The following is a 24,126-nucleotide window of genomic DNA, read 5'->3' on the forward strand; positions in this document are numbered from 1 at the left end:
ATGCTCTCTGCATTTCTCAATCACATTCCTGATATTGACAATTTGGTCCCTAGTACCCCTTCCTTCACGAAATCCTGCCTGCTCATCAGATATTTCCTGCTCCATTTTGTTCTTCATTCTCTTGATGATGATCTTCAGAAGCACTTTACTTGCATGACAAATCAGGCTGATGGTCCGGTGATTGGCACACTCTTTCAAATTTCCCTTCTTTGGCAGTGGAATAAATACTGCCCTGCACCAGTCTCTCGGCCATTTCTTCTTTTTCCAGATGATACCACATAGACGCCACATTAGGTCTATCCGTTCTTTCCCAGTTGCCTTCCACAACTCAGAAGCTACATTATCAATGCCAGGTGACTTAGCATTTTTCATTTGTTCCATGGCAAGCTCAACTTCAGATCTCAATGGTGGAGGTTCTTCCTCACTCGTTTCACACTGTACATACACCTTGTCATCTTGTGCCTCAAACAGCTGGGAACTATACTGAACCCATCGCCTTTTGATGTCTACACTTTGGTAAGAGTGTTACCTTTCTCATCATTTATAACATCCATCCTGGGGTCCACTTCTTGGTAAGTTCTTTGGCAATACCAAAAGCTATTTTTGAGTCACCCTTACATCTTTCCATTTCCACACACTTCCTTTCGATGTAGTTTCTTTTGTCCTCCTTAACACTTTTGGAGACCTCTTTGTTTAAGCGTGCCCATTTCTTCCTTTCCTCCATCTGCCTTTGCTCTCTTCCTGTCATCAGCTAGGTTTAAGGTCTGCTGAGAGATCCACGGCTGTTTCCGTTTCATCTTTCTAGGGATGTACTTCTTTGCTGTGCTCTGGACTGCTTCTTTCATGTCTTCCCACAATTCATTTGGGATCTGCTCCTCTTCATCAACTTTCAGTAACTTATCAAACCTGTTCTTCACATCTACTGAATATTGAGTGGGAATGTTGTCAACATCATACCTGGTAGGTGGTGCATTGTCTCTCTTAGCTCTCAGTTTTAGTTTTACTTTGGCTACAAGTAGCTGATGGTCACTACCACAGTCAGCGCCTGGTCGTGTCCTGACATTTTGGAGTGATGTTCTCCACCTCTTCCTGACCATGATGTAATCGATCTGGTTTCTTGTTCTATCTCCTGCGCTGCTGTGGTCTTCACAAGAGTACGCCATCTCACTCGATCCGATGCCAAGTGTGTTGCACCTTGCATTCCCTGGTTAGAAACCAGCTTCACGTCATTAGTCCAAGATGTTGGTGGACGTCCCTCTTCCTCGCTTGCCTTCCATGGCCCCTTGCAAAATCTGTTTTTCTACACCTCCATGTTTCCTGACAATATGGCCAAAGTACTTCAGCTTTCTCTCCATTATGCCGCTTCTGATGGTTAGACTTGTACCAATCTTGTCAAGGATCCAGGAATTTGTTCTCCTGTCTTTCCATGTCACTCGTAGAAGCCTCCTGTAACACCACATCTCAAAAGCATCTACTCTTTTCCTATCATTCTTGGTCATAGCCCAAGACTCGCATCCATAAGTGGCAATGGAAAACACAGTTGCACTGCAAGTAGGCGTACCTTGAGGTCAATGGATAGGCCTCTGCTTTTCCATATGCTTGACATGCCCTGCACAGTTGTCCTTGCAATAGCCAGTCTTCTCTTAATTTCAGTTGTGCTGTCACCACTGTTGTTAATCATTGAACCCAGATATTCAAATCGCTTCACCTCCTCAATCTGTTGTCCATCTATCACAAACTCATCACTTTTTCTCTCTCTGTCTACAACCATTATTTTTGTCTTCTTTGTGTTCAGGAGAAGGTGTTTTTCTTCACTGGCCTCTTTGATGCGCTTCAAAAGATCAATCAGCTCTACTCTGCTGCTACAAATAAGAGTGGTATCATCGGCGTACCTCAGGTTAGTAATTCTTGTACCGCCAAACTTCACTCCACCTTCAAACCCCTCCAAAGCTGTTCTCATTATGTCTTCAGAGTAGATGTTAAATAGGTTTGGTGATAGCACACAGCCCTGTCGTAAGCCTCTTCCAATCTTGAACCAATCTGTGTCTCCACTACTTGTTCTGACTGCCGATTCTTGGTCTTCATATAAGCAGCTGATCAGATCCACAAGATGACTTGGAAAACCCATCTTTTTCATAGTTTCCCACATCTGAGGGTGGCTAACACAGTCAAAAGCTTTACTGTAATCTATGAAGCACATGTAAAGAGGAAGTCTATGCTCTCTGCATTTCTCAATCACATTCCTGATATTGACAATTTGGTCCCTAGTACCCCTTCCTTCACGAAATCCTGCCTGCTCATCAGATATTTCCTGCTCCATTTTGTTCTTCATTCTCTTGATGATGATCTTCAGAAGCACTTTACTTGCATGACAAATCAGGCTGATGGTCCGGTGATTGGCACACTCTTTCAAATTTCCCTTCTTTGGCAGTGGAATAAATACTGCCCTGCACCAGTATCTCGGCCATTTCTTCTTTTTCCAGATGATACCACATAGACGCCACATTAGGTCTATCCGTTCTTTCCCAGTTGCCTTCCACAACTCAGAAGCTACATTATCAATGCCAGGTGACTTAGCATTTTTCATTTGTTCCATGGCAAGCTCAACTTCAGATCTCAATGGTGGAGGTTCTTCCTCACGCGTTTCACACTGTACATACACCTTGTCATCTTGTGCCTCAAACAGCTGGGAACTATACTGAACCCATCGCCTTTTGATGTCTACACTTTCGGTAAGAGTGTTACCTTTCTCATCATTTATAACATCCATCCTGGGGTCCACTTCTTGGTAAGTTCTTTGGCAATACCAAAAGCTATTTTTTTTGAGTCACCCTTACATCTTTCCATTTCCACACACTTCCTTTCGATGTAGTTTCTTTTGTCCTCCTTAACACTTTTGGAGACCTCTTTGTTTAAGCGTGCCCATTCTTCCTTTCCTCCATCTGCCTTTGCTCTCTTCCTGTCATCAGCTAGGTTTAAGGTCTGCTGAGAGATCCACGGCTGTTTCCGTTTCATCTTTCTAGGGATGTACTTCTTTGCTGTGCTCTGGACTGCTTCTTTCATGTCTTCCCACAATTCATTTGGGATCTGCTCCTCTTCATTAACTTTCAGTAACTTATCAAACCTGTTCTTCACATCTACTGAATATTGAGTGGGAATGTTGTCAACATCATACCTGGTAGGTGGTGCATTGTCTCTCTTAGCTCTCAGTTTTAGTTTTACTTTGGCTACAAGTAGCTGATGGTCACTACCACAGTCAGCGCCTGGTCGTGTCCTGACATTTTGGAGTGATGTTCTCCACCTCTTCCTGACCATGATGTAATCGATCTGGTTTCTTGTTCTATCTCCTGGGCTCATCCAAGTCCACAGTCTCCGTGGATGATGCTGAAATAACGTGTTCCCAATGACTAGGTTATTAGCTTCACAAAATTCCTCCAGTCTGTCTCCACTTTTATATAAAAATACATTATTTAACGTTTTAACATTTTATATTGTAACTTTAGCTCAAAATACAATAAGATACATAAGAAAAAGTGTACACCCGATGCCAAAAGACATGACCATACCATGTTGTAAATTGTTTTTTTGTTCCCTACATGTAATTATACCCAGGTATAATATTGACAATATTATACATTAACCAGCCCAATGCCATATAGTTATGAAGATACGCTTAAAAACTTTGCCAAAAACCACCATTACTGCATCCGCCTGTTCCTCCACACCTGACATTTTTCACCTACATTAATGTGGTTTTTATATTGAAAGCTGCATTGTTCCAAGTTTTAGCACACTTAAGGCGATATAATACCCTGATTTTCATCAGTACCCATCTTCTTTTTATAAAGTATATAAATATGTTCATCATCTCATGTCCTGAACTTATAAAATATCTCTACATACAAAGTGGTTTTAAACCATTTTAGAAAATCATTTTAGCCCTATATATTTTTTTTGTTTACTGTATCCTGGTAACTGAGATGTGTGTTTCATAACAAACCATAATTTATTCTATTGAACATGTCCAAGTAGAATACATGAATAGAATACATTAAATCCTTTGTTATACTATCTATAGAAATGTACTCACTGATTATAACACTGGCTAAATTAAATAGGCCTAATCTCTTCCACATAGACAATTTAATACTACATACATGTATGTATCTTCTATAATGTGTTGTTAGGAAAAGAGATTAAAAAAGGCTATAAGGTCATCAAAGGTCAGGTTATAGGTCAATTGGTTCAGGTCAAATTCAGGCATCAATTCTGAATACATGTGATAGTCTGTGATATCATACATGTCATAATGAGGCATCCATTTTGATATTTTGTCTGTTACTGGATATATAATGGAAATGTGTGAGGTGGATATACTAAAATACCTTGGGATGTAAATGGTGAGTACAATTTAGATTGCCTAGTTGAGATGGATTGGGCAAATAAATATAAAATAGTTACCAAAATCACAAAAATGAAGCTTACGGAAATAATAATAATAATAATAATAATAATAACAGGCTCCTATATAGCGCCCTTAAGGTGGTATTGGATGCATTTTCTAGAAATAAGGAAATGCTTTGAGCATGTTTTAAACAGATTAATTGAGTAGGGTAAAGTACACTGATCAATATGCCTTTTGTTTGAAGCAAATCGGACATACGGTTTCTATACTACATCAAATTATATTTTCTTTGTATCTTATTGTTTTTATCAATAATCAATATAGTTAATGAGCTAAAAGGACTGTAAAGGCTCATTAATATGTAATTTTGCCAATATTTTGCTAAAAATCAATGCATAAATGTTCATGGTACTTTTATTTTGCATACTTTTGCCCTGAAACTTGGTCAAAGTGTTTCTAATATGTTCTAATGTATTATATAGTGAAGTCAGCCCCCTCATTTGCATATTTGCATAATTAATGAGCTAATTTGCATAAATGCTAATTAATTATGCAAATTAGGGCGGCTAGCTCATTAATTATGCATAAATTATCTGGAAGTCATTAGGAACACTTTGACCAAGTTTGAAACCAATATTCTGTTAAATAAAAATGTTATGAACATTTATGCATTGGATTTTAGCAAAATATTGGCAAAAATTACATATTAATGAGCACTTTCAAGTCATATTAGCTCATTAACTGTATTGATTATTGATAAAAACAATACAATACAAAGACATTTAAAATGTATGTATTATGAAAACCGTATGTCCGATTAGCTTCAAACAAAAGGCATATGGATCAGTGTTCTCTGCCCTACTCAATTAATATGTTTAAAACATAAATAGAGCACTTCCAAAATGGGTCCAGAACCACCTTAACCCAGAGGGTCTCAAGGCGCTTAACAAACTAAAAACCAAAGTACAGCATAAAAATACCTAATATGGTGGTATAGGTGACAAAAAATACAATCTTTTTCAACATTGCTGTAGTGTGGTTGTGGTAACAAGTTCAAAATACAAAATATAGCTCAACATTGAAAATAGAAGCATTTTAAGCGGTTCGTTTTTTGATAGTTGTGGAGCACCAAGTTCATGAAGTCATAAAAGAAATCAGGGACCACTTATTCCCATTTTACATCTATCAACATTAAGTTCAAAATACAAAATATAGCTCAACATTGAAAATAGAAGCATTTTAAGCGGTTCGTTTTTTGATAGTTGTGGAGCACCAAGTTCATGAAGTCATAAAAGAAATCAGGGACCACTTATTCCCATTTTACATCTATCAACATTATTTCCCTAATGTGTTAGCAACACATATCCAAAATTGTAACGAAATCCGTTGATAGTAAGCTTTCCAAAATGAAGTGAATTTAAAACATCAATGATGTACCACTTTTTGGCTTATACCATTAGAAGCATGTATGCGTCATTGATACTGATGCCACCAATTGAACGAGAAGATTTGCCCCTTCATTTTGCATACCACTTTGTCCAATTTCTTTTTCTCATTTCTTCAGAAAATGCAAAAAAATGCAAAAAAAATGCAATGGGTGTAGTACCCCCTTAAAGAATTATACAATTAGGCTTAAAATGATGCATCAACCAGTCCAGTACTAAGACAAGGGGTTGCGAAATGCCAATCATAATTGTACGGCAACATTACGGTCATATTTTAGGAGAAATCTCATGTCTGTTCATTATATTGTCAGTTCGTATCGCTTTCATGGTATTCCCGCAGCCTGTTGTGCCGTCGTGTACGTTGCTGAATTTTGAACCCAGGTTTGTGGGACGATTGTGGGTGTTATTAATTAGGCCTTTTTTAATTTTGTTAATTGTCGACAATGAAAATGCTTGCCGATACCAGCACTACATTACATTATAATATGCATGTGACAAGTTGATGTTGCTTACAACATTTGGTTGCTTTCAGGTGGTGGGCACCGTGCATTCTCTAAATTCAGTAAATTTCCATCTGGATTTATATTAATCGGGATGTGTTGTTTGGAACTTTGTTTGAGAATCAGTGTAGACCTTTTGAATTGTTTCTTTTACCAGTTTTGTTGGTCTACTTACATTGTATCATTAAATACAGTTATAAAAACATATTTGTGGCCATGGGGAATGGCAGCTCCTCGACCCATGAAATTTATTCAACTGGAGTCTGGATTCCTCTCTGTGTAATATGAACAGGTTTTATTCACCATACACATGTATCAACCAAAAAAACCAAAAACAAAACAACAACAAAAACCCTAAAAAACACATACAAACTTACTCTCAACTCTCTTGATCTCCCCCTTCGCATTGATAACCAAGACAGAATCATCCGAATCCACAGCCTTCCTAACAGGAGTTGAGGTGGAGTAGTTCACAAATGGAGAGCTCTTAGGTGGAGGAGGCTTGTAGTTGGGATTGCGAGAACGTGTCATCACACCATGAGATTCTCCCTCGTCTTTATTTTCTGCAAAATTTGATATTCACAAGCACACATATTTAATTTATTCAGTCACATTACCAGCTTCTAAATATACACTATTCTGATTGGTTACAAATATCATATTATCCCATCAGATATGGTAATAGTCAGTACAGCTCAAAGGGATTAAGCTTAAAATTGCTAAGAGATTAAGCTCTATTTTGATTGTAATTAACCAATCAGGGGCTCTCTAGTGCAGGTTTGATCCAGCCCAAGATCGGCACTGCAGATCTCTTCACAAAATTGACAGATCAGCTAATCCCTTTTTAGATCTAATTGTACATCTCCGAAAATACAGGGTCAGCAATTAGTAACACTGTTGCTAGCTGCAGCACTGTTCTGACCATCTCAAAAAGAAGTTGGCATCAATTTTTGGTATAAACACAGCCATGTGGAAAATTCCTGCCATGTGGAAATCACAAGCAGTAGACTAGTACTCTAGTGCTTAAGTTTATGGATAAGTGTATATCCCTTGGGGCATCAGGATATTCCTCAGCTCCAAAGGAAAAAATGTTTAGATTTTTCTCAGTGACTTCCAAATATCTGATGCACAGTTATTATTAACCTCTAAACAAAGAAGCCCATTTTCGGTGCAAATAATGTAAATTTGTAATTACGTAAACCCTAACTTATAGCACTCTTCAGACTAATGATGCTTCGGACAAACAGAATTAACATTTTTTCGAGCCCTGGCCAAAACCTACAGAATACAATTACCTTCTGTTTTTGTCTCCATGGCATCTGCATTCTTCTCCATATCATCAGCCTTAGCATCATCATCTTTAACACACTCCTTATTACTACTTTCTCCCTCACCATTGGTAACCTTGTCTGTTGTCTTATCCTCACTAGAATGATCTATACTAGCATCACCTTTATCAGCATCCATTTTAGTCTCAGTGTCCATTTTGTTTTCCGATGTTGATGGTGCACTACTAACACTCGCAGTGGCTTCTCCTACTGGTTCACTGCCTTTTGATGCATCCTCCTCCTTATTTTTGGTAATTTCTTCCCCAGATTGGTCAACTTCCACATTGGTTCCATCATCAGCTTTACTAGACTCATTAGCGGTCTTTTTATCACCATTTGATTCCTGAGAGTCTGTTTTTATCTCTTCCCCAGTTGTTTTGCCTACTTCCATGGCCTTCCTTGCCTCCTCTTCATCCTGTTTCTTTTTAGCTTCGTCTTCTTCCTTTTGTCTCTTCTCAGCCTCTGCTTCTTCACGCTCTTTAATGATAGCAAGCAGCTCATCTGTATAGGAGTTGAAGAAATTATAAAAACAAATATTAATAAATGAAGCAATTATCTAAACATGATGATGAGATGCCCACTTCAGAACAATCAATATGTTGGTATTTCTCACATCCAAGTATTTTAATAGTAAAATAGCAAGGATTTTAATACTAAAATAGAAAGTAAGTAAGTGGTAAGTAATAGTTGTAAGCAGTGGCGTAGATTTCTTTTTGACATTGGGGGGGATGGAGTTTGAAAAAAATTCTCGAAGTATAGTCAATCCAGCACCTTTTAGCTAGCTACATAATAAGTTTATGTTACAAATGCGCGCTTCGCGGGCGACAAATGTTGCTATTTTGAAGCTAAACTGATTAAATATGGTGTAAAAGTAGAATAAATGTTGGCCAAGCGCCAAAATTTGTATTTTGGGGGCTAAAATGAGCAAATATGAGGTTAATTTGGTCAGAAACCTACTATCAGCCGTCAACATTGGGGGGATGATTGTATGGACCATCCCCCTTGCAAAATATTGGGGATTTATCCCCCCATCCCCCCGGATCTCGCCTATGGTTGTAAGTAATTAAAAATTACTTATTGCCCCTAGGGGGTCAAAACCGATCAATCGAAAAATTGTGTTGCACATTGAATTATTATTTTCACGATGCTTTAACTTCCATTGTTAATTTCTTTTGTATATTATAATCAAACAACCAGACTACACTCAGAAAAATGGTAATGTTTTATAATCTCGCTTTAATTCCTTTTATAAACCACGGCAGGTTGTTCGAGGGATTTATGGTCACAACACGGCATTAGTCATTTTGGCTAAGTTTTTAAATCATCAATGCTTTTCTTTCACATTTAAGAACAAATATTTAAAAAATATCAGTTAAAAATTAACATTCCATACTTACAATTTTTTTTTAAATTGAAAAAGATCAGTCAATGCATTTTAAGGCGCGCGAGTGTGATCGCGCGCATAGAGCTCACCTTAAATCACTTTACCGAGTGCGATTTATAGCGCACCTTGTTTCCAAGCAGTGCACTTACTGTAAAAATGTTGCTTTATGCCATAAAAGTTCGTCCAACTTCACCAAAGTGCAGAATTCAGCAGCATTGCAGGCTTTAATGGACGAGTGGAAAAGTCATACTTTACTCAATAAAAACTGACATTTCATTTCAAATGGGTTCAAGTTTAGGCCAAATATCATTTATTTATCGAATTACTGTAATATTTTGGCTATAAAGCATAATTCAAGGTCAAATTTTGGTCACTTTTTCTTCGCAATTAACAGCACACATGTAGCTCGCCTGACTATTTCCAGGAGTGCGATTTGTAGCACACCTGCTTTTTTCAAAATTCATTGACTGAAAGATGATAGAAATTACTGATACATTGGACATACATTTTGTATACAAATGGGGAAGATTTTTCTTAGTTTTAAATTCAACTACTAGCCCCTCCTCGGTTATAAGCCCACCCCCATTTTTGAAGTGAAATTGTCCATCTGGGGGGTGGGCTTATACCAGAGTGGTTACGGTAATTTTAAAACCCTATTAAAATGTACTAAAACTGTGCCCGATTACATGTACCTGTGTATTGTTTTCTTATAACGCTACCATGCATATAAGTACTTAGGAAAGAAAATTACAGAAAATAACCTCAATGAAAAGCTAAATTTTCAATTCTTTTTTCAGGAAATCAATTCCCCTTTTCCAAAAGTTTCTTTTTGAACTAAAAGGTTACACAACATTGTATTTGTTTTATGCCAAAACAATTAGTTTTTGAATTGTTTTAAACTAAAGAGCTTGCAGTACTCCTTCAATCTAATGGTAACATGTATATGTTTCCCTTAGTAACGTAAGTTTTCCATAGAAGACACACGGGTACTGTATTAAACTATTATTGAAATTGATGTAAAAATAAATGTACCCATAGACAATGTATGACATTCGAGTCATATTTTTGGCACCAGGGGACCCCCAGGCCCCAAAATGACAAAATCACACTTGCGGTTGAATAAATGACCAACTTTGGGTGCTCATAACTTAAGGAAAGCAGATATCTGAAATTTAGAGCCAGATTCTGAAAATTTAACGTAAGATTAGCTAGAATGCAACATTGCAGCTTATCTGTTTAGAACAAGAAGTTATGAGCGACCAAAGTTGGTAAAAATCACCAATGACACTAATGATCATGAGTGCCAAAAAGGGGGGTTGGGTCCGGGCCAAACTTCATTTCTCAAAAACGACATGGCCTACATGTATGAGGCCAAATTTTTGTATGGTTTCATTGTGGCCACAAAAGATTATTCTGATGGAATTTCATCAAAATTTGAGAGGGTCAGTTGAGAACTTTTCAGAAAATTGGTTGATTTGACATGGACTGACCCTATTTCTAATATGTTCTAATGTAGGCCTATTATATTGTCTACCCACCCTCTCCATAATTAATGAATGAGCTAATTTGTATTTAAATGCTAATTAATTATTCAAATATATTCAAGGCAAAAGTGCGCAAAATAAAAGTACCCTGAACATAAAATTTATATGTTGAGCCTTTTCTGTCATTTTAGCTCATTTAAAACTTTATTGATTATTGATAAAAACACAAAGATACAATGAAAATCTAAATTGGCACATCTTACCATTGCTCCTTTGAAGTGCCGACTTCTGATTGCCTCTGGTACTGTTTGTAAGCTCTTCTGTTTTATCCATATGCGCTAGAATCTCAGTCTTGGATTCTAGCAAAGCCTGGAATAGATCTCGTTCCCAGTGGATTGGGTCCAATGTATGTAGCAGCTCCTCAAACTGCCGCCTGCTGCTGTAGTACCGCACATCATTATCATCACTCTCACTTGGAAATGAATGGAGAGGAAAAATGAGCACAGTTTAATATGCAGCTAAGATAGCACATGTTCATGTTTTAATCTACAGGGTTTCTTTCATTTTACCTCATTATTTTGGTTTAAAATGGACAGGAAAAACTTCCTGAATTAACATTTAACCCTAACCCTACCCGTGGTTTTTTTTGCTATCGGAAGGGAAAGAAGAAATGAAAAAATGTAGCCACACAGGTGACGTTGGCCCAGCCAGCGATTCCCTGGGTATATATGACTTGGGCTGATTAAGTCATCAAGTCACGTGGAATGCATGCACGCAGAGCGGTTTTAACAGTGAGCTTTAGTGAGACCTAGTTGGGTTAGGGTTAAGGAGGCCTAAGTCTAGGAAAAACATGCATATTAACCCTAACCCTACCCTTGGTTTTTTTGCTATCGGAAGGGAAAGAAGAAACGAAAAAGGAGAGACGATGAGGAGAAAAGTTTCTTGGCACCCCCGGGATTCGAGCATGGGACCCCTCACATGCCACGCAGGAGATCGCCACCATGTAGCCACACAGGTGACGTTGGCCCAGCCAACGATTCCCTGGGTATATATGACTTTGGCTGATTGCGTCATCAAGTCACCTGGAATGCATGCACGCAGAGCGGTTTTAACAGTGAGCTTTAGTGAGACCTGGTTGAGTTAGGGTTAAACCAGGGCTATTCGGGCCACTTTTTGATACATTGGATTTTATTTTATTTTTATGACATTGGTTTCTTTCTGCAAGTTGCATCTTTTGTTAGCACCTTTTAGCCCCTTAACCATGAATTTTTATTTATCTTTGTGAAAAAATATTGTTTACATTTATATGGTATTATTTTTTTGATAAATGTGTGGCGATATAGCTTGATTATTCTACATTTCAAATAATATTGCATATGATTCACATTTTGGAACAAGCTTTCCAAAAAGGTATAATAGTTTTGTTTTTGAACTTTTTGCTTTATTTTGCTTGTTAGATTTTGATTTTGTTGAGTATCCCCTGTACACGCACTTTCAACAATTCATGCAGCTCAGTTATCAAACTACTGTAAAACAAGTTAATTTCCCGAGGACCTCAGATTCGCGAAATTAAATTGCCGCGAAATTACATTTGTGAAATACGCTTGTAATAACTGGTGCCAAATTCGGCAACCCTAACTCAAATTAAATCTTGAATATTCAGGCCTTGTCTTTTGAGGCTCGCCTAAAATTGCACGAGGAGCGTGATTTATCGCGCACCTGATTTTACGATGTCAACTTCGTCTAAAAAATAGCCACAAGACATCAGCGACCCTGTCATTTATACCATGCTTACAAAGCTCCGATCGAAAAATGAAAATATGTGAAAGAAAAATACAAGTTTCGATATCCAATATTTACGACCCGTCCAGAAATTATGTAACATAAAATGCAATAACATAAATGTTGAAGTGAAGTCGCAGTAGCATTGTAACATCATTTAAAAATAAAAATAACATACACACCGCCAGTGTAATTACACAGATTGCGATATTGTCTAGAATCACTGATGAGTTTATTGCAGTGAATGACAACATGTACGTGACTGAGTTGGCAATTTCTAATTTTAAGTTCGAAATTTAAGTGTTTTACAGTATTTAATATGGTCATGCACCATGAATTGGGGTATAGGAAAAGGTGGCGGTGTTACATTTTTTTATTTTTTCCCAAACATTTTGTCACAGATCTCAAGAATGGATAGGGGTACTGAACTGGTTTTGGTCTTATTTTCTTGCTAAATAATTTATCTGGCTAAAATTGTGGAAGGTAAAACTTTCATACTATTTGTACTTTGTGAGATATTGCCAATCAAAGTCCTGATGTTAATTAAGTCAGGGGTGGCGGAGACTACGGATGAGGCATGTACATGTGTTAAAGTGTACATGTAGGCTTATTTTTTTAAACCAAAAATGCAAGATGGCAACTTCAAAATGCGAGGAAAAAAGCGAGATTTATGCCCAAAAATTGGTGAAAATCAAAAAAAGGTAAAAAAATTGAGTGAGGGTAGTATTTTATTGACTCCATACCTGAGTGATACCAAAACAAAGCATGGAAATTGCCGACCGGACTATCAAAAATACTCAAATTTTGTCCTCATAAATCAGCTTAAGGTGGCTGTATCGGCTACGGTGTCATGCTCAGAACTCCTTGAAAATGATATATGATGTGTGTATTGATGAGAAAACCTTACTTGCCAAGTTTTAATTTTTTCCAACAAAGCGTTTTTGAGTTACGCAATTTTTTGTCATCTCAAAATCCCATTGAATTACTACAGGGAAGGGCTTTTGGCACTTTGCCAATTTCTCAAAATAGCAACATTTTTGAAAACAAAGATTTTATTAAAACTGATTTTTCTCCTTTATAGCAGTTGTATATTTAAGTTTTAAGTTTCATTTTGCTGCCAATATATCACAGAATAATACAAACCAAGTTTATTTTCTAACTTAGTGTTACCTAAGTATATATTTAACAGGAATGTTGGTACTTTTTTATGATTTTTTGAGTTTTTCTAGAAACACTAAATTACCTAAATTCTAGGATTTTTTTAGCCAACAGGGAAAGGTGCTATGGTTACCAAACTTTCAGGGATGGTAAATAAGATTAATATCTAAATTCTCTCTGCAAAAAATAAAGAAAAACATAAGAATTGTTACAATTCTTATAAGACTCTTAAAATAGGTGGGGAAAATACTTTTCTTTGTTATTTAAATGAATAGACCTGATTGATCAGACACAGGAGCTATTTTTCTGCAAGGGTGTTGTATCCGAGGCAGCTACCTTAAATAAAAGGTCAATATACTGCAAGGTTTGAGTAGTAAATAAAGAATATTACTTGTGTTGTTGCTTGAATGTGCCAGAAAATGGACCATTTTTGTACATGCTGGAAAATCAGGTCAAGCTTTTTTAGTTGCAATGGTTGTCGAATTCTGCAACCTTTCGCCACAGAAATAGATTTTTGTGGTAGGAATGAATCTTTTAAAAGCGAGAAAAGCACTAAAAAGCGAGCTTCACGGCGAGAAAAGCGAGATTGCGTCTTCTCTCTAAGCCTAAGTATAGGGAATATTGTTTTTTGGTGACTTTCAAATATATTTTTTACTGTAACTTCATAACCCAGCAAGGTATTGAGATGGATTATGTACCATTGTTTTGGTATTTCTGTCTAGTTTGAAGTGTGACTAATTTTACTCCAAGTAAAGTTAATTTGTTGCAAGTGTGCTGTATTTTGTGTCATGGTTTCTAGACTTTTCCTATATGTTACTGTACTACATTGTAAGTATTTATATTTTATTTACAAATGCTCCGAAATGTTCTGACTATCATATTTCTTGAAGGAGTTACCCTACTGCTGTGAAAGTTAGCATTTTCTTGATGGAAATTTGATGAGGAATTCAAATATGTCACTGGTTTTTGTGTAGGACCTGGAGGGAAAAAGTTTTGATTGATAATGTTATAAAAATCATAAAAATTATGTACGACTTTTAAACACCCTGTATCTCAGTAAGGCAACATAACTCATCATTACATGTTTGCTTTTTTTGAAAGCCTACAATGTTATTAGCACATCTGAAATGGTTTTAGCAGAAGTTTTTACGTTAGTAAATATGAGAGGAACAAAATTTTATACTTTTTGAACCAAAATTTAACTTTTCCACCCTATATGACATTTGCGGCACCCTGTATATTGACCAATTGTTTGTATGTGTGTATTCCTAGTACTCTAAGCTTGACAGTGATATAGTTTTATAGGGTTTTGATGAACAGTTTAAGTACATTGTACACACACATGTAAATTGTTCAATTTTTATGCCTCCACCGCGAGGCATACTGTTTTTGCAATGTCCGTGCTTCCGTCCGGATGCTACATATCTCGGGCTTGGATGGACGGATTGACTTCAGATTTTCAGGATAGGTGGGTCATGGTCAGAAACTCTGGTTATTTTTTTCCTTATTACCTCTTTAATTTAGTACAATGTACTTTAAAAACTGTTCATCAAAACCCTACAAAACTATATCACTGTCAAGCTTAGAGTACCAGGAATACACACATACAAACAATTGATCAATATACAGGGTGCCGCAAATGTCATACCGTACATGTAGGGTGGAAAAGTTAAATTTTGGTTCAAAAAGTATAAAATTTTGTTCCTCTCATATTTACTAACGTAAAAACTTTTTCTGCTAAAACCTTTTTCGATGTGCTAATAACATTGTAGACATAGGCTTTCAAAAAATGCAAACATGTAATGATGAATGTTGCCTTACTGAGATACAGGGTGTTCAAAACTTTTTTTCTCCAGGCCCTACACAAAAACCAGTGGCATATTTGAATTTCTCATCAAATTTCCATCGAGAAAATGCTAACTTTCACAGCAGTAGGGTAACTCCTTCAAGAAATATGATAGTCAGAACATTTTGTGAGCTAAATACCTAGTACATGTACAGTAATGAGTAACGTACATGTATAGGAAAAGTCTAGAAACCATGACACAGAATGCAGCACACTTGCAACAAATTAATTAACTTCTACTTGGAGTAAAACTAGTCACACTTCAAACTAGACAGACATACCAAAACAATGGTACCTACATAATCCATCTCAATACCTTGTTGGGTTATGAAGTTGCAGTAAAAAATATATTTGAGAGTCACCAAAAAACAATATTCCCTATACTTAAACACATGCCTCATCCGTAAGGCTCCTCATCCGTAGGCTCCGCCACTCCTGACTTGACATCCTTTGATTGGCAATATCTCACAAAGTACAAATAGTATGAAAGTTTTACCTTCCACAATTTTAGCCAGATAAATTAGCAAGAAAATAAGACCAAAACCAGTTCAGTAACCCTAGATCCATTTCTTGAGATCTGTGACAAAATGTTTGGGAAAAAAAATAAAAAATGTAACACCGCCCCTTTTCCTATACACCCCAATTCATGGCGCATGACCTTAGGCAACATAACTCATCCTTACAAGTTTACTTTTTGAGAGCCTACAATGTTAGCACATTTAAAAAGGTTTTAGCAGAACCGGTGTTTATGTTAGTAAGAGAGGAACAAAATTTTATACTTTTTGAACCAAAATATAACTTTTCCATCCTATTTGTGGCACCCTGTACATATTGTACCCTATAAAATTGTCTTCCTTACACTTTCAGCTTTGATTATATAAAAAATTGTAGGTTTCTAACAAACATGAGATGAATTACAATTTTTGTGTGAAAGCATGATTATTTTTCTAATTTTGAGCATGTAACACATAAATTTTTTTGGCACCCAATTCATGACGCATGACCGAATATCTACCGGTACTGAAAAATGTCATAAAAAGAGGATGCTAGGATCATGAAATACTCCATAGGGCAACTAAAACTGATATGAGGTAAAAACTCAGATAAGTTTTATCTGTTTGAAATCTGTATTGGGGCCATTCTTCAGAAAATGAAACTAATTTGAAAAAAATCAAATTGTAGGTGGTCGCATGTCATAAGTTGGGTATGCTAAAAGGGTGGAGGGATTACACTTTTCTGAAAATTGCGATACAAATTTGATTGGCTTTCCGCAACCCAATATCCTACAGCAGTGGTTGATACCTCATTTTAAGCCTAATATTATACTATTTCAGTCTACTGAAGCATATAATTATAAATTATTCAGTAAAAAAATCACAACAGTTGAAATAAAAAATGCCAGGGGTGGAGGAGCAGGCGGATGTGGAGCAGGCGGATGCGGGAGTGTGCAATAGGGCATATGTGAAAATTCACATGTCAGCATGTCAAAACTACTGGTTGCTTTTTCAAATCTAGGGAGGGTATGATGTATTGACAGCTTTGAATGTTGAATTTGTACAACTAAAATAATAAAGATTCTGAATGTGATCAATCATGAAGAATCAAAATTTGCCCCTGCAGAGAAAATGGGTGCTTCCATGCCTGCATCCAGGGGCGTTCGTGAAAGGCATGTTAGAATGACCGCGGGTCATCACGTGTTTCGTTTGCATAAAGCATCCATTGTGTTCTTGTGGGAGTTTGGCCAATCAGGGCAGGCTCGTTTGTTTATCCGGTTGCGTTGGGAGCCATAGCCGAATCACAACACAATCAGCCATCATTGAGGACGGTCATAAATAATTTTGGGCCTTGCAATGCCAATGGTAATACAAATAGTAATGCAACGGCAAGTACTAATGTCATCCAAAACTTGGGTTCATCAAGCAATGTTGATATGAATATGATGTTAAATGATCAAATGCAATATGGTTTCAATCCGTTGGTGTCAGTATGCAGTCCCCTGGGCACTGGAATTCCTCAGTCAATGAGGACAAAAATAATAAATGGGGAATTTGTGAATTTTGCATTGCTGTTGGAAAAAAGTGACCCTAATAAGCAGGTTGAAGAGGATCATGCATTGTCTCTGTCAATAAAAGATGGAGGCAAGATAGTGTGGAAAAATGATAAACCCAAGAAAATTATCACAACAATTCATGCTTGGACCAATGCCTTCCTTATTTTTAGCGCAATCTATTTGGAAGCACATCCTAATCGTGCACAAGAGCTGCTGAAATACGCACATTTAATCAGGACAGCTGCATCACGTTTCGGGGGTGGGGTTGTTAGCGTGCTTATGACCAACAATTTAGGTTGAGGCAGCAGAATCAACCACAAAGGTCATGGGCTGCCATAGATGGGGAATTATGGGCAATGTATATCACCGCACCTACTGGTTACCCGTATCCAAGTTCCTACGCTGGCTCGTACACTGGCAATTACAATAGCTCATATGCTAGTCCAGCAAGGTTCAATAATCGGTTTCGACCGAGGGAGCAATTCAGGCGGGTTTCGCCAACAAGGTCAAAGTTATGCAATCCCAAATTCAGCCCAAGGGGGGTTTCGCCAACAATTTCAAGGCGCAACACAACGAGGGTTCGGTAGTAGAGCAGCAAGTCGGACTGTGTGCTTCAGATTCAATGGGAAGGGATGCATGCGACCAATTTGTACCTACCCACACAAATGTATGCAATGCGGGAGCAAACTCATGGGGCATCTAGTTGTAGAAAAGGGGCAAATACTAGGATATTGAATAATAGTAGCAATACCAAATGTGCAGATTCTATTTGCATTTGCTGTAAATATCCATCTCCGATAAAAGTTGGGAATCTTATTCCGTTGTTAGACAAATATCCTGACTCGGCATCTGCACAAATCCTTAAGGATGGGTTTTCTGTAGGTTTTAAGTTACATTATTTAGGTGATCGGGTAGCAAGGGAAGCACAGAACTTGCCATCTGTTAGACAATACCCAGATAGAGCAGTGGAGAAATTGAAGAAAGAAATAAGCGCTAAGCGGTAATTGCAGGCCCATTCATTCAAAAACCCATTACTAACCTTATAGTCTCGCCGATTGGCTTGGTGCCAAAATCAGAACCAGGCAGTTTCAGGCTTATTCAGCACCTCTCATTCCCGGAAGGGGTTCGATTAATGACGACATTGAACCAGAATTTTGTAAGGTGAAATATGCGAGCTTTGATGTGGCAGTTCAATTAGTTGTGGGGGTAGGAAAAGGGGCACTCATGGCAAAAGCAGACATTAAATCAGCCTTTAGGCTACTGCCAATACACCCAGCAGATTTTCAATTACTTGGCATGAAAGTTTTGGGTAAATATTATGTGGATAAGGCTTTGCCAATGGGGCTTCATGTTCACCAGCTCTATTTGAAAGGTTTTCAACCTTCATTGAATGGGTAGTAAAACAAAAAGCGGGACTGACAGGGTAACCCATTATATGGATGATTTCTATTTTACTGGGGGCCACAAAACGAATGTTTTATGTCATGCAATCGCCTTGTAAAATGTTTCAAGATGTGTGCGAACATTTGGGAGTCCCATTAGCACCAGAAAAATCTATGGGACCAAGTACAAAAATTACATATTTAGGCTTGGAAATTGATTCGATCAAACAAATGATTTCGGTTCCACAAGACAAACTAGCCAGCATTTTGGAAAAAGTTCAGTAAAATAGCCAAAAATACGAAGGTTTCCCTGAAAGAGCTGCAATCAGTTATCGGGTCACTTTCGTTTGTTTGCAAAGCAGTAGCCCCAGGAAGAGCATTTTTACGCCGATTGATAGATCTTACATGTTGGGCGAAAAAGTCTAGCCAAAAAATTGCACTGTCCGAGGGGGCTCAGAAAGATTTGAAAATGTGGGTTTTATTTCTTGAGCATTTCAATGGAACTACTATAATCCCAGATCAAATGTGGTCTAGTGACGAGGATTTACAGCTGTTCACGGATGCGGCGCAAGTATTGGGTTTGGAGGTTTTTAAAGGGCCAATGGTTTCAAGGTAAATGGCCAAATCAAGTGAAAAGTCATTCTATTGCATGCTTTGAATTTTTTCCCATAGTAGTAGCATTAGTCTTATGGGGAGATCAGTGGACAGGAAAGAGAATTTTACTTAGGTCAGATAATCAGTCAGTTGTAGCTATCGTCAACAAGCAAACGTCGAGATGTCCAAAAATCATGAATTTAATGCGTTTCTTTGTTTTGCAATGTCTAAAGTTAAATATTGCATTTTCAGCTAAATACATACCCGGTAAACAAAATGACATTGCTGATGCACTTTCACGATTCCAGGTAGAACGTTTTCGGAATCTGGTGCCAGAGGCGGAAGCAGAAGGCAGGTCGGTGCCGCAATTTGTTTGGGGATTTAGCTAATCAAACTCAGAGATTGTTGAGAGCATCAATGGCAGCATCAACTTGGACATCATATAGTGCAGGTGTAGAAATGTTTTTAAGATTCAGAAATCAGTTTGATCTGCATCAGATTTGGCCGGCACCTCAGGAGCATATAGTCAATTTCATTGCATATTTAACATTAGAGGGGAAAGCACCATCCTTTGTGAATTCATATATTTCAGCCCTCGCATTTGTCCATAAAATTAATGGGTGGCCAGATCCAACCTGTAGTTTTATAATCAAAAAACTGAAGGAAGGTTGCAGGAGGCAAAATCCTCGTTGTGATGCAAGACTACCTATTACACCTGTTATACTGGATAATTTGATCAAAAATTACCATCCATTTGCAAATCACAGTTTGAATGTTTTTTATTCAAGGCAGCATTTCTTTTGGCATTTTTTGGATTTTTAAGAATTGGGGAGTTTACATGTGTGAAAAAGTCAGGTGATTTTTCAAGAATTTTGGCTGTAGAGGATGTATCTATTTCTAAAGAATCTCAGAAAATCATAGATATGACAATCAGATACTCAAGACGGACCAAAAGGGCTATCATCAAAATTGAAAATTGAGAGCTCTTCTCATAGTCAGTTATGCCCGGTAAAAGCCATTGAAGATTACCTAAGGGTAAGACCTGTCCAGCAAGGGCCTCTGTTTATACATTTTGCAGGCGATCCGCTAACTTCATATCAATTTACTTGTATCATGAAAAAAGGCATTAAACTTTTGGGAATATCTCCGAGTCATTTTAGTGCCCATAGTTTCAGAATTGGAGCGGCTACAGTAGCATCATTAGGTGGGGCTTCGGATGACCAAATTAAGGAAATGGGTAGATGGAAGTCAGGTGCTTTTCATGCGTACATTAGACCACAGTCACTGTTAAACACAACAAGAGTCTTTCTAAAGTAATTGCTGACTAATTAACAATTTCAATTCATTTCAGGTACTTCACTTGTTTGCATCGAGAAAATCTCTCATGTCAAGAGGGATTGGAATGTTTTGCATTAACTGTGATAATTTTCATTTCTAAATTAGGTGCTACCCAAGGAGGAAAATTTTGAAGAAAAGTTGAAATTAATGATTAATAAATTTCCTTTTTTATTAAGGTACTTCACCAGGAGACAGGGAAGAGAAACTCTCTCGACGGTTGTTCTTACTAATAAGTTGTGTAAGGTTGGGGCCTTAGCCTCGATATCATTGCAGTTTTACTTAGTTTTTTGTTCTCTCCCATTACAGAACGACCCATGCGTACATGGATAATCGGGGACTCGATAATCAATCGCGCGGGAAAACCAAATACACAGTTGCATGGGGGAGGTGAATGTTTTTGGAATGGGAAGCCTGGAGGAAAACTCTTCGATTTAAAATGGAGAGTTGCAAAGCTTTTACAGGAATGTCCATTTCCAACTACGATAATAATTCATATGGGCACAAATGATATTTTTGGGGCAAATCTGGGGGTGATAAGGGCCAACATAGAAGAGCACTTGAGGGCTTTAAGGCAGTTTCTCCCCTTCTCTAGGATTATCTGGTCGGATATCCTATTTCGACTAGGTTATTCAATGGAAAAGAGAAGGGGAGCAGGGGTAAGATGCACAAAAAACTTAAATAAGTTTGCACATAAAGTCTGCAGGGAAATGTTGGGGGGTAATGCCCACGTGATACGTTACAATGACGTCATCCATCCAAGTATAAACAACGTGGATGACCAAGGCCCAATTTATATGTGGGATTGTACGCACCCTACTGAAAGGGGGCTTATGATCATGCGCCAACAGATGGCCAATGCCTTGGGGTTTTTTAACCGTTATCCGGAGATTTTGGCATATCCTCCAGGGTCCGATGAATGGGATGAATAAGAATATATGTTTAGCAAACAAAAAACAAAGGGGGGGGGGGGGTGGCGTGTTCCTGGCATTTTTAATGCCAGGAACACGTTGGGAGTGCAATTTGATATTAATTATATAAAATAATGGCTTTATATGTACAATGTCAAAGAAAAATGTAATAATTCTTTTGATTTGAAATTTTCTTAAGGAACTTGGAAGCTTGGGAATCTCTCGCAGGCTCCAATCAACAGCAGTAAAATATTAAATATGATAATTAAAATATGCTAAAGGCTTCAGCTATAATCTTCTCATTTGCTTCCAAAGTATCTCTCTTTCAGCTATACGGTGTAACTCACATCCAGCTTTTCAGCTTTTGCTTAAAGTATCTCGCTTTCAGATATAAGGGGTATTTCACATCCAGCTTTTGCTTAAAGTATCTCGCTTTCAGATATAAGGGGTATTTCATCCAGCTTTTCAGCTTTTGCTTAAAGTATCTCGCTTTCAGATATAAGGGTATTTCACATCCAGCTTTTCAGCTTTTGCTTAAAGTATCTCGCTTTCAGATATAAGGGTATTTCACATCCAGCTTTTCGCTTTTGTTTTTTTTGCGTAAATGCCAAATATTTTTTATGATTGTTTTTTGCTGAATTGAAGCCTTTAGCCTTTGCTATTCATATTAATTAAATTGTGAATTGTGTATGCATGTTTTTTGATGAATATACAAAATAAATCTCGACCGTGTTCAATGGCTGAGTAGTGTGGCAAGGAATATAACACTTTGGATGTGTTTTATTTGGTTTCTCTGTCTTGGGGTAATAAAGATTCTGAATGTGATCAATCATGAAGAATCAAAATTTGCCCCTGCAGAGAAAATGGGTGCTTCCATGCCTGCATCCAGGGGCGTTCGTGAAAGGCATGTTAGAATGACCGCGGGTCATCACGTGTTTCGTTTGCATAAAGCATCCATTGTGTTCTTGTGGGAGTTTGGCCAATCAGGGCAGGCTCGTTTGTTTATCCGGTTGCGTTGGGAGCCATAGCCGAATCACAACACAATCAGCCATCATTGAGGACGGTCATAAATAATTTTATTTACCCACCCACCATCCCCCAAAAAATCTGGTGTTTTTTTTTTGTGCTCTTTTCTTACTTTGCAGGATTCGCATAAGTTGCAAAGTGTTCCAGATTAGAGGTGGATTGTTGGTGGGAGTGCAATTTGATATTAATTATATAAAATAATGGCTTTATATGTACAATGTCAAAGAAAAATGTAATAATTCTTTTGATTTGAAATTTTCTTAAGGAACTTGGAAGCTTGGGAATCTCTCTTGAGGCTCCAATCAACAGCAGTAAAATATTAAATATGATAATTAAAATATGCTAAAGGCTTCAGCTATAATCTTCTCATTTGCTTCCAAAGTATCTCTCTTTCAGCTATACGGTGTAACTCACATCCAGCTTTTCAGCTTTTGCTTAAAGTATCTCGCTTTCAGATATAAGGGTATTTCACATCCAGCTTTTGCTTAAAGTATCTCGCTTTCAGATATAAGGGTATTTCACATCCAGCTTTTCAGCTTTTGCTTAAAGTATCTCGCTTTCAGATATAAGGGGTATTTCACATCCAGCTTTTCAGCTTTTGCTTAAAGTATCTCGCTTTCAGATATAAGGGGTATTTCACATCCAGCTTTTCGGCTTTTGTTTTTTGCGTAAATGCCAAATATTTTTTATGATTGTTTTTTGCTGAATTGAAGCCTTTAGCCTTTGCTATTCATATTAATTAAATTGTGAATTGTGTATGCATGTTTTTTGATGAATATACAAAATAAATCTCGACCGTGTTCAATGGCTGAGTAGTGTGGCAAGGAATATAACACTTTGGATGTGTTTTATTTGGTTTCTCTGTCTTGGGGTAATTACTGACTACTTAAGGTGGCACTACACCCTCTGATAAATTTTGTGACAAATTTTGCATTTTTCTCAAAAAGTAACTACACACTGGTAACAAAAGTTACATGTATATTATATGGGCAAGGAATCCAATTACTTCACTGAAATTTCAGTGATTCAAGACAAGGGGTTCATTATATATGTTAAGAAGTGAGGTACATTCTAGCGGTACCTCTTTTCTTATCATAAATAACGTACCGCTTGGATTGAGTCACTGAAATTCAGTGTAGTAACTGGATTCCGTACCCCTATAATATGCATGACTTTTGTTACCAGTGTGATATTATTTTATCAAGGTGTGTAGTACCACCTTAAAGGGTGATTTCATTTTTTTCATTTTTAATGAAATCCTAGTTGAATTTCAGTATTTTTACCAATATGCTAATGTATAATTCTCTTCTTGATATTCATTTCCTCAATAATAGAATAAGCATCTTGCTAATTACTCATAAAAAGGTCATTGACCTTTACAATGTAATTAACATACATACAATTATTTTAAATAGTTCATTTGAAGCATTAATGTTTTGAGAACATATCCTCCAAATCTGATGACATTCTTGCATAAAATAAAAATTTTACAGTCA

General features: G+C 37.3%; 1 protein-coding gene across 2 annotated transcripts in view; it reads right to left on the reverse strand.

Moving 5' to 3' along the window:
• Nucleotides 1-24,126, reverse strand: part of LOC140144300 (nucleosome-remodeling factor subunit BPTF-like) — a 65,390-nt gene that overhangs the window by 38,553 nt on the left and 2,711 nt on the right. For both annotated transcript variants that reach the window (XM_072166125.1, XM_072166124.1), the window contains exons 2-4: nt 10,810-11,018; nt 7,646-8,179; nt 6,728-6,913 (exon numbers count right to left, since the gene is read on the reverse strand). In XM_072166125.1, coding sequence (XP_072022226.1) covers nt 6,728-6,913; nt 7,646-8,179; nt 10,810-11,018 — 929 coding nt within the window. The remainder of the gene's footprint in view (nt 1-6,727; nt 6,914-7,645; nt 8,180-10,809; nt 11,019-24,126) is intronic.

This window comes from Amphiura filiformis, unplaced genomic scaffold (genome assembly GCF_039555335.1).
Source record: "Amphiura filiformis unplaced genomic scaffold, Afil_fr2py scaffold_48, whole genome shotgun sequence".
Classification (NCBI taxonomy): domain Eukaryota; kingdom Metazoa; phylum Echinodermata; class Ophiuroidea; order Amphilepidida; family Amphiuridae; genus Amphiura; species Amphiura filiformis.